We start from the raw sequence: 12,662 nt of genomic DNA, 5'->3' as shown, positions 1-12,662 counted from the left end.
AAATTTATTTAAATTAGCAGAATTAATTAAATTAGCAACTTATCGGTTAATTGAACAATGAATGATTTTATTTTCTTTTATATAATACAAATATATCTATGGTAAAACTGACCCTAATATTAGTGCATTATGCTCTGCCTGTAGAAAAATATGTGCGTTGATAAAAAAGAAAATCAGGTAAATGTGCGAATTCATGATAAAAATATGTACTACGAATTCTCCGAACAATCCAATAATTCTTTCGATAAAAATCCGCACCCTCGTGTTAGTTGAGAAAGATATCAATTTGCAATGAATACCAAATGTCAATTTCATTATGAGAAAAGCAAACCTAGGAAATAGCTGTTAATCAATAGCAATATATATTATCGACTCAAACGAGACGTTTCAGTCGTTTGACGGGAGAGTCAGCTCGTGAAAACGTTTGCCTTCCACGCTATTTACTTCGAACCAGACATTCAACCTAGCGCGCGCATTCTGTATGCATAGAAAAGGGGGTGCCTGCAATTAGAAACGCTTTTTACGGTGGCAAATAATTACGGGATATAGGTGGAACGCCGCCAAACAATTAGACGAGTAAAGTAACTGGTCGATCTCGAAGAGGACAGTTTACCGCGTCTTCGCGATAATTGAGTTCCACGAGTAATTTGGCGAGAAACCCAATCGATAATTCGACTTCTCACGAGTCGTGAGACGATTTCGCGTGACAATTTTAAAGCAAAATATAGTCGCAACTTTGAAAAAGAGGATATAAGTCATATAGCAATGTTCTTTGTTTTCTTTCCACTGAAATTATCTAATTCATCAATCCATTGATTTAATAAAAGAATTTAGGAAAGCACAGGTTGTACCGATTGTACTGAACGCGAACACGATATATCTGGTTTAATTAAATATTTAAACGTGTTTTCATGTATATCGTTTTCTTAAAAAATGTAATTTCCAAATCTAAGCTTTTCATAATTGACATTGCAGTTCCCAATTTTTATACTCTTATGGGAAGTTTTAAGATACAAAAATGCAGATAAAAATGCACAAGTATATACAGGGTGGTTGGTAACTGGTGGTACAAGCGGAAAGGGGGTGATTCTACGCGAAAAAAGAAGTCGAAAATATAGAATAAAAATTTTTCGTTTGAGGCTTTGTTTTCGAGAAAATCGATTTTGAATTTTCGCTCGGTACGCCGGCGGTACGTTATAACGGATCTCACTGTAGATCGTTGTCTTGATGGAAAAATTAAAAAAAAAAAAGAAAAAAAACCTCTTTTTTTACGTGGGGAAATCTTCACCGACACCTTATCTCATCGCACGGGACGGGACAAAGGTGCCGGCGGATTTTTATCGGCTAAAACCCCACGGGCGGGCCTAGGTGTATGAGTGACCGTATCTCCGGGGGTACTTCCCAAACACTCATAGAAAGCAATACAACATTATAGGCAAGGGGGGGGCCCACTTGCCCGTTGTATATACGTTCTAAGATGATATTTGGTTTTCCACCTTGGCTTGTCCAGGAGTGGTCTCGAACTCGCGACCATCTTACTACCGCATACGCCCTTTACGAGCGTAGCTAGCGAACCCGCCGAGTATTTACTAGTTGTTGACTCATTATGTTCATCAAGTTGTCCTTATACTCTGGTATAAGAAAACTCTGGTCTTCAGTGTTGCTACAACGAACACGTGTTTTACAGCTGATAAGATAATAAAATATAGAATAATAGAAAATATAGAATATATAGAATAGAAGATATAGAATAAATATTTTTCGATTGAGGCTTTGTTTTCGAGAAAATCGACTTTAAATTTTCGCTCGGTACGCGTGCACGTTATCACATCTCGTTATAACGAATCTCACTGTAGATCGATGTCTCGATGGAAAAATTAAAAAAAAAAAAAAGAAATTTTATTCTATATTTTCGACTTATTTTTTCGCGTAAAATCGCCCCCTTTCCGCTTGTACCACCAGTTACCAACCACCCTGTATAAAATACAAAACTATATAAAATATCCGAAATAGAGGACTCGTTATAATACTTAATACATAAAACTTGTTTAGATTTCAGTTTTCTAATAGTGTGCATAAGAATATCAATTTGTATAAATTGCAGTCTAATTTTAATGTAATAACTTCATGTAACAGCTAATGTGAAACCACATAGCTCTTTATGACGAGCTTTGTTGAGGCTTAATAAAAAATAATATTCGTAGGCATTTCGAAACAATGAATAGTATACGGTTGCATCACATCCTTTCCAGTTCCAATAGTTATTAACTATAATTCCAGATGTTTCATAGAACACCGCATGTTTAATAACAGGCTTTGTTGCTTCAGACATGCCACGACCGTTCGTCAGGTGTCCCCGAGACATGGACGTCGAGCTACCCGCAAGGCAGAACACGATACGCGTCTCGTTTCCTCAACCTAAGTCCAACATGAACTGGTGGAGGTATTTATCAAGACACTTTGTCCATGTTATTATATCTAACGCTATTTCCGTAGGTAACGTAAGTTGAATGTGATGGTGAATTTACGATAAGGTAAGAAATTGGCTTTAATTCTAATGTATGTCGATAGTTATGGTATTAGGCTGTGGAAAATACGATGTTTCTAGTTCATTTTAACACAGGAACTGACAATTCCTTTTGTGTAAATCTAAAAAAAATACACTGTGCCTTATGACTATGAAATCATCATAAAATTTTCAATTTTTAATAACACCATAAAATCCGTCTGGAAATATGCAATATCGAACAATTAAAACTTTTAAAAGTAATCGTTACAATCTCATATTTCTTGTATCAATTTTTCTATAATGAAGTACTCTGTTATACTCGTTATATATACATGGTAATTCGCAATTCATGGTACAAGTGTAATCAGAGTTAAAAATAATAACAGAGTTAGGAATAACAAAATCCAGTTAGAAGCTTCGTTTCTGAAAAAAAATCGAATTTGAACATTTCTCAGTTGGACAGGGTTAGGCAATTGAAAGCAACTGTACATTTGACTAATCACACATAAATCAATTCCTAATCCAAACGTTTCAAAATTGACACCAACATCATTTCCACTTCATAATTCCTTTATGCCTGGACTTCTTCGGTCCAGATTAATTTTTATATTAAACATGACGGTTAAAGTATCTCCGGCATTCGTAAAGTTTCACGTGACGAGGTGAAATTAATTTCTTTTCGCGAATCTCTTCGCTGCAATATGTCACCACAATAGACTGGTTTATCTTGTGTCGCAAGCGAGTCTGCTTGCAAGCCTTCCACGGTGCACAATGGGAATTCCAAACGAGCTTAGGGGCTTCCTCCAAGGCCGTATACACGTCTTTGCCCCGGTATTTGTGCTCGCGTTTCTATTTATTCAGCCGAGCGTCGAGTCGGTCGTGCATGCTTTTACGCGGTCCGATAGAGAAATCATCCGCGACGCGGTCCCGTCAATCGCCATGGGGATCGTAAAGGCAACGCGGATTCGTATTTGTATTTTTATGTTAATGGGCTGTCGATCGATATCTGTCCCGCCTGACAGACAGATCATGATCTCTACAAATCTGCCTATGTTAATTGGATCAATGTATGACTCAGTATGATATACAAGTCGTATGTAAAAGTGCTTTGATGAGTAAAAGTAGATATCCGATCACATAAGATTAAATTAACTGGCAAAATGAATGTCTACAATTTATTAATTTTTTTCATTAGGTGCTAAATGAAGATCACACTGAGAATTTATGACAAGTGCATTTTTCCTGATTTCATGATTTTTATAGCTATGTAATATGAAATTATTAGGAAAAAGTATAACCTGATGAATTCCAAGATATAAGTCTTCTGAAAATAGCTGATAAATCATAATAATATTATAAATAATATTAGCTTAGTTTAACTTTACTAGTATCAGTCTGCATTATGACTAATGTTATTAATGTCTGTTAAATATTCAAAAAAGTAACAGAAACATATACTTAATCCCACAACCAAATACAAAGATGCTACATGTTACACTGTTATTTAAGGTTTAGTTGTTATATATACATATATTCATTTGGTAATCGACCGTCGATTGGTCCTTGATTCGTCTGACAGACATAAAGATCATGATCTCTATAAATCTCTCGCTGCGTGCATGACGAGTCTGAATTCTATGTTAGTTGGGTCAATGGTTGACTTGGTTGTTTTGCAGATACGTGGACGCGTCGCCGTCGTGGGCAAAGCAATTGGAGGCGGATTTACCGGCAGGTACGACGATCGTCACTTTCACGGCATGGTCACCCGTATCGAATTATACCAGTACGTGCAGGATAGTGATCCGTGTTCGAGGTGAGTGTTCCTAGATAGTCGTACGATTGTTGATTGTGAATATACCGATTTATGACGAGATTTCTGCATTTGGTCATTGTATGTAGATGTAAGTTTCGCATGTATTGTCGATGGAAAACACGTAAAAGATAAATTGAAATTGCAGGGGACGTTTTCCTACAGAAAACTTTCTTTCTAAATAAATCGGTGACAAAAGATAGTCCATGACAAAAATTTATATCTAGCTAGCTAAATATATTTGTATATATTTTCGAAATTTCGTAAAAGACAAGCCTATGATGGATTATCTTATTTGTCAAAATATTTCCAAAATTGTTCCAATGTATGTTTCTAAATTATCAAAAAATGGAGTCGGAAACATACAATCTTATTTATTCTCGCAGCACGAAAAAATGATATCCCGAAGAATCTCCGACTAGTAAAGTTTGAGAGTTTAATTACAAAAATTTCAAACCAAGTTTAAATTCCGTTCGGAAATTACCAACGCCGAGTCGGTGATATTTTTATCTCGTGCAAAAGGTAATTTCACCTGTAACGTTGTTTTCGCAACAAGAGGACATTCGTGAGGCAATTTCTCGATTTATCCACGATACTTGAATCACACACAAACGTACAAACTTTAACAACGTGACTATGAATATGGAAATATCGATATCGAGGAATTATAAGGCTCGATCCATCGATCCGATGGAAAATTCGAAAATTACCGTTTACAGGATAATTTAATGCGGGGATATCGCGATTTAAATCCTATTTCACGTACGAGTGGTCGGAGAATTACCATTGTCGTTTCAATTCGAATTTATGCGACTTTCGTGTCACGCGATACTCCTGTTAGGCATTGCGATCTTAATTCCATGGAATTAAGAGACACAGTTGTGGCACACGCTTGCAGTGTATGCATTCTTATATACCATTATGGTTTGCTTCTAAAACTGTTAGGCGTGGCATGTATGTGGTCTTTTTCAAAGAATTTCCACGAATTAGTAAAATTCGTTTCTACGAAATAGTTTTTAAGATTGGACTAATGTTAAGCTATCCAGATTTGAGATATTAACCGTCTGAGTAATATTTGTTACTTTATGAAATAGATCTATATAATTATATATGCGTACTGTTAGTTTATAAATATTTTAAGTTCTGTTCAATAAAAATTATTCGGAAGATAACAATGAAATAAAAAATACGTTCAAATGTATTGGGATTTCTCAACACAAAATTTTAACTGCGCGGTCGCGCTGCTTGGGACTTAAATTTAAATCAAAATTTTACAACTGTCTACCAGAAAATATTTCTATTATTAACAATGGATAGAAAATATTCTTCTTATAAGTCAAAGAGAAGTTCGACCCTGAAAGAGCAAGATTAAAGTTAAATTTTAAAACGATTTCCATAATTCCATAATTTTTCGCTGATATTTTAAGACAGCGGCGAGGAAGGTGTATTCGTCCTTTCTGTGAACAATCGTCTACAACAATCATGCGGTTTACAGTTTCAAACCAAATTAACCTGGTAATTACACAATTTCCTATATGTATATACAGTATAACGTATGTAAGTCTTGTTACGATACAATACAAACGTTCTTAATTAAATAAATATAGCACATTCCACCTGTATAACACTTTAATCACAATTACAATTAAATTAATTACTAAATTACATTACAAAATTATACAAAACCCAATTTCAATTACAATTATTAATTTCATCTCTGAAAGTTAAAGTTAATGAAAGATCGCCGCAGCACATATCTTGAAATTAAAAGATTAATGAAATTAAACAAATGGGATTAAATGTTTTACTATTGATCAATACCGAATGAGTAGAAAAATTGCTATTTACAGTGATTACAAACAATAACATTGAGATGGTATTACAGGACGATAATATTGAATCAAAATTCGTTTTTCGAATAAAATTTCGTCCAGGATAGCTTTTGAAGATTAGAACCGTCAGAATAATTTTTCTCCGTATTTTCTTCCTTTATTACAATTTTTCCAATATTTTTATTGCTCTTTAAAAGCGTTAAGTAACTTCGTTACATTTTTCTGGTATTTTCATTACTTTTCACAGACTTTAAGTATCTAACAAATATTCGATTCACCGACAATTTTTGAGACCTAGTTGACCATTTCGTTCCATGGGATACAACGGTCACATTAAATTCATCGAAACGTCATTGTTTCATTGGTTTCCGCGAGTACGAAATAACACTCGACGGAAAGCGTTCTCCAGAGGACCGCGACGGTTTCCGGTACCGACGTCATAAATACACGGTGGTCCATGTTACCTGTAGCTGTATTTCTCCCATTGGCTTTTCCACCGAGGTCATCGAGATATCGATGGAAAAAAAATTTTTCACGCTATGGAAACATTATTTCACTGGTATCTACTGCGCTGTCTATTTTTTATCGACTGCACATGGTTTTACCCTTATTTTTTCTACCGTGTCTTTTCATCACATATGGTAACAGTATTACAAAATTATGTGTCCCGTAAGAGCTATAAATTTTATTTACAAAGGCCATAGATTTAAGTTAGTTGAAGAGATAAATATTTATAATTTATTAATTTTCTTCAACATATTTTGAAATTAAAGAATTTAGAAAATAATTTTAATGATTCTGTAAAAGAAATAGAATTTAAGAAAAACATTCAGTGATTGTTCCTTGAGATTTTCAAAAAAACCTGAAAATTTAAAAAATTATGAAACCTTATGCGTGTAGAGTGATCCGTAATAAAACCCTATTTTTTGTTGATGTTAACCTTAGTTAAACAAGTTTAAAGAAAAATAAATATGTTTTTCGATGGAACGTTTCGTTTGCTGTAAAAAAATTCTATTTTTCATTTGATTCTACAGGATATTCACAAGTGCGATATCAGATACGAGATTATATGAGAAAATAAAATTTCGAATGTGATTGTTAGATGGAGTTACAACATATTTGAAAATATTAAAATTGTTTTTCTTAATGGGGTTAGGAAACAATTTTCCTTCGATCTTTCTACTTGTAATGTTGTATTATAGCGAAAGAGTCACTATATTATATTTGACATATATTATACATATATATATTAAACATATTTCTATATTCCGAATAAATATTTATATACTCTAAATTATAATTTCTATATTCGGAACTAAAATGTGTTTGTATATATACAAAACATACACGTACATAAAAAAATATAATTAAAATTACAATTTGGAAAAATCGTAAAATTCAAAATTCCGTATTTCTTAGACAAATTCGAAAGCAGCACAATGATGACTCGAAATCGTTTCTAATTTTATCATTTTCTACGATTTAAAAATGTCTTTATCACACTTTATACATATTGTATTTGATCTATAATTCCCTTAATAGCAGTGAGACTAAAGCATGATAAAAGAATAGATCGATTTTGTAAATATAATTTTAACGTTTAATATTGGAGAAGAAAATTATAATGCTTCTTAATACTGACCTGAAGATAGAATTCTTATGGCTGATTGTTAATGAAATGAATGGCGTTGAGAATCCTGAAAGGAAATAATACAAGAATGAAAAGGAACGATAATAATGATGGTAATAAGAAAAGGTCGAATATGCTGAAAGTAAAGGAACAATAGTAGAAGAAAAATTAATGAAACGCAGAGCTTAAGATCCCCTTTGAGTTTAAAAGTGAAATTTAAATACCGTAGAACTGTTATGTATACTACTACGGTGTTCTGCGCTGATCCTGAGAAGCATGTTTCCATTTTATAGCAAGCGTGACCAACTTTTGCGATCTATTTAATTCGCAATCTATTTAATGTATGTTAACAACGAACTCTCCACTGTTGTAAAAGGAACGAAATTGTTCACGTATTTCATATCTAATTAATATCATGAGAATGCTATTCTGGTTATTTCCAGTCGGAATTTCATATTTATTTTGCAACCACGTATTTCATAAACTTTATACTTGTGAAAATTTATAGTCTATAAGATCGAATTCTAGGTAAAAGAGAAACGAGACTAACTACAGGATCATTTTCTTAAATTCCAAACATTAATACGTTGTTTGTTTTTGAGACGAAAAAAATATGAAAAAATATATCGTGGAATCTCAATGACATTTCTAATATGTAGCAATAACTTATTATAACTATTAGTTTAGCTAGTAAATTCTGGAAAAACTTTTAATGTGTGTAAATTTTATATACAATACGATCTATTTTCTCCCCTCTACTATCTAAAATTCCACTTACTGGATCCACCCATTACGAATAATACTCATACATACAATTGAAACACAGAATTTATTAGAAAGTATCACTTATTGAATGTCTAAAACGGTCGAATGGATTAAGATAGTCGTCGAACCAGTGAAAAATCTGTGCTTCAAAAAATTGCTGCACAACGAACTCGAACTTGCAAAACCGATAGCGCGAATCGTTAAGGTTTCGATGGATGTATTCGCATTCCATAGGTCGGCCACAATATCGCGTAACGCAGAAGAGAAATGAATGGCTGTGGCCGCAGACAGTTCGAATAGAAACGTTATTTTGCGGTATTATTTGATCTCGGTGATGCATGATTTACGATCGCGCTGCTTAACCAGCGGATAATGGGACCGTTGCCCAAAGCGTTCGCGTAAAGAAAGAAATCGAAACGGTCGATCACATATCATCCTGGTGAACAGGCTTTCTCACGTGGTCCCTTTGTTTCTCGAATTTTTCCTGACCGCTTGCCTCGCCTGCCAGGGTGCAACCAACGTGTCCCATAATTCTTCATCTTGATCGTTCAATATAACGTCTCTATTATTAATGTCGGATTTCTAGCGGTGCCCGAGCTCGCGCTAGGCTTAGCTTGCGTTTCGTGCTATTTTATCGGGTTTACGTTTACATGACAGCTAGTTTTTTTCAGAGGAAATGCCTTCATCGTAAATGTGAATCCATGTACATACTTTTCTGTTGCTTTTATTTTCCGGTGAACAGAGGGAGTTTAAGTAGATACAGTTGGATTTTTGTACTTTTTATATGTTTATTTATATTAATTAATATTCTTATCCTCCGTAAATCCTACGTAAATCGTCCCCTCCGAAAACAAAAACGATATAAGAGAGGATATAAATGCCAAAAATAAATAGAATAATTTTTCTCGCAGAGTGAAAAAGAATTCCGTTATGTAAGGATTAATTGATATAATTGCAATTTAGTGATAATTATATTCGTAAAATCAAAATAATTACAAGTACTTACGGATTTTTAAAATTTCAAGTTAACTTGATAAAATTAATAAACCAAGAAATTATAAAGAGATACGGTTTGTGTTATTATGAGATTTCGGAGCTTTCGAAATAATATTCCATAAGATATTATGAAAATAATTTCTAGTAGTTGAATTACATTTTCATAATTTTGCGTCTTACAATTTTTTCCCATAAAATTAAGGCAGCAAAGGAGGCAAAGCCAAAAGCAGTCGGTTTTCGTATTTTCGCGCGCACAGCAGGACGTTTAATTCGCAGCAGAGTACCGTCCGTAAATTACGAGCGAGCTTCGTGAAACCACAAAGGCCGATATTGCCATTGTACGAGCCAGGATTTCTGCCCGCTTGCTTCATTTCTTCGCGATATTCGAATAGTCGATGACAGGCGGAATCTTTGCTCGTCCTGTCACTAGCAAACTTCCGTTTCTCCGTTCCTGATTGCTGTTCCTGAAAGGAAGTGTCTCCTACTTTGGGACAAATTACACGGAAAACAATTTAAAGAATGGCGCGTAGACGTTTGGTCGATGCGGAATAAAAAAGCGTAATTATACGGTAGCCTTGCTTCGAACGCGACACAATCAGATTTTCAAAAAAATACAAGAAAATTATCTTCGAATATAGTAACACTTACTGTCTATTAGCATTTCGTTGATGTATTTATCAGAAAGATTTTTTTAATTAAATTTATAAATTAATTTAAAGTTCGCAAGAGGAAAATATGATTAATTTATTAAAAGTTAATGCCAAAATAATATTGCAGTGAGTCAGCAAGAAATTTTATAAAACATTATACATAATACGAAATATAGTCTACGTTAGAAAAAAATTCAATAAATTCTATATTATACTGTAGAGTTGTATATAAAAGTTGTATTACATACAACTAGTTTAATAAAATTCGATATCTAAATATCTAAATACATATTCTAGTGTATTTATTATACACTAGATACAAGAACATTTTTTTTTTCATTTTCAATAAATCGGTTTTAATAAATTGGTTTCAACAAATCTTACCTTTTTATTGTTAATTAGTTGAAATGATGTTGATGAACGTCAATTAATTTTATAAACAATATTTATAGCTTTATAGCTTTATTAGCTATTTTTTTTATCAAAGTAACGATCGAAAGTAAGTTTTAATTCTTCTTTATAGCTCAGAAAATACTAAAATTGAACATACAAAACAACGAGGTACCAAGTTAATTGATCGTGGGTGTAAAAAAAATTCAAACTCTGTAAAACAGGTAACTCGCACCTCTCAGTTTTCTAAACCCAAAGATCCAGAACCTTACCACCGAAAAACATCTCCTTTCCGAGCGCGAAACTTCTAAATTCGTACAATTAATTCTGCCTCCTCCATCCTCTTGCACCTACGTGTTTTCTACGTTACTGTTTCCACGTCTAAGCAAGGTGAATCGTTTCGCGTTTACTCGGAACAAGTTCGCAGACAACAAACTCTCCGGCGCAAAACTACAAGGTGCGCCCTGGTTAAGGATCGGTACGGTCGTTTCTGCTCACGGAGGAACGTTTGTTCGAAGGCAAACAAAAAACGTACGCCAATTCACCGGATAGACCAACGATCGAAGGGCATTAACGAACAAACCGGACGGGTTACAAAGCCGCGGTTCAATCTAGAGTTAGAAGAAAAACAGCAAGAACGAGAAAACCAGCGAACTCGACGCTGGACGACTAGGTAAAGGTTGGCGGAATCGGAGAAACCAAAGAGGAAGAAAAAGCGAAGGGAACGCAGGATGTGGACGAATAGACTAGCTCGATTCTCTAATAAAAGGAAACTTTTTCAAAAGCTTGGGGACATCGAACGAAATCGGCCTCGGTCCCGGTTTCGAATCGGAGCCCCGAGACTGGTAGAAGTTTAGTTTCGTTGCTAGCGAGTGCACTTAGTCCAGTCTCGCTTAATTACTCATTCCTGAAGTTCGCGAAACTCCCTTTAAGCGAGTTGCTTCCGATGGACGCCGGTGCTGGACAAACAGGAGAGAAAAAGAGAGAGAGAGAGAGAGAGAGAGCTGGCTGACACGGTCAGATGGATTCTGGCTCGATATGCAATTACGTGAAACAGAACTGCTGTTGATCCAGCAGTGCGAGCGAATCCGGCACGGTGATTCTTAATTGCTCGACCTACGATTTCATTATACCGTGAAATCTCCCGTTGGATTAATTAATGGACGATTTAAAAAGCGCCAACTTTTTCTGGCCGGTGGACATGGAAATGGTGAAAGCGCGCCGATGTATCGTTGGCCTTGGGAAGAAATGTCAGAGAACTGTCTTTCGATGGTAGACAACTTTGTATGAAATATCGTAAAAGGAATTACAAGATCTGTTAGAATTTAATCTTGGAATTAAGATTAATAATCTGTGGAAGACACAATGTTTGTGTTGAAATAATATTATGTGATATTTATTAAACAATTATTACAGTGAATATAAGTGAGTGTTGGGGAATGTAGAATGTAGTTGGCTAGTTATTTTCACACTGACTGACTTAGTGACGCATGGCCCTTGAAAAGGTTTTGAACCCCACTCTCTGTGCAGTAACCTGTGTTACCTGTGTGACCTGTGTAGATCACAAAGGATATAACCTAACAAACACGAAGATGGTACCCCGCTGGGGATAGCCACCCACATGTTATATTATTATACCACTAAGCTATAATATTTTACCAAATGTCCTACTGGACAAATTGTAAAATTTAAATAAATAAATAAATAAATTAAAAAAAAACCTGTGTAGATGTCTGTGTGGCGTCACATGTGCCACGGAACCTTCTAGTAGCTTCTCGACGTGCCCAATGTTTCCATCTACATCCTTACGCTCCTTCCGCCGAATTCTCGAAAGAGCATGCACGCGCTAGTGTGACATCAATCTTATCTCAACCATGAGATAGCGACCCCGAGCTTTGGACTCCTTTGGACACATCACCACCTTATCATCATAGCCTACACAGAAGCTATGACACACCTTAGTCCACATCATAGATAAAGGCTTCGACCCACTGATCTCCGACGCATCATCGGCTACATCTAGCTCCTCGACATCCTAAAACCAAAACATATATAAACCGAGAATTCACCCAGGTCGGGC

At 34.9% G+C, this 12,662-nt stretch overlaps 1 protein-coding gene across 1 annotated transcript in view; it reads left to right on the top strand.

Annotated features, from left to right (window-relative positions):
* LOC117216183 (fibrillin-1-like) overlaps window positions 1-12,662 on the top strand; it is an 87,642-nt gene that overhangs the window by 26,959 nt on the left and 48,021 nt on the right. Inside the window, exons 14-15 of the mRNA XM_033462732.1 lie at window positions 2,329-2,443; window positions 4,186-4,322. Coding sequence (XP_033318623.1) covers window positions 2,329-2,443; window positions 4,186-4,322 — 252 coding nt within the window. The remainder of the gene's footprint in view (window positions 1-2,328; window positions 2,444-4,185; window positions 4,323-12,662) is intronic.

Source organism: Bombus bifarius, unplaced genomic scaffold, assembly GCF_011952205.1.
Source record: "Bombus bifarius isolate JDL3187 unplaced genomic scaffold, Bbif_JDL3187 scf7180000010252, whole genome shotgun sequence".
In the NCBI taxonomy this organism is placed as follows: Eukaryota; Metazoa; Arthropoda; class Insecta; order Hymenoptera; family Apidae; genus Bombus; species Bombus bifarius.
This window is presented reverse-complemented; position numbering and strand designations above follow the sequence as displayed.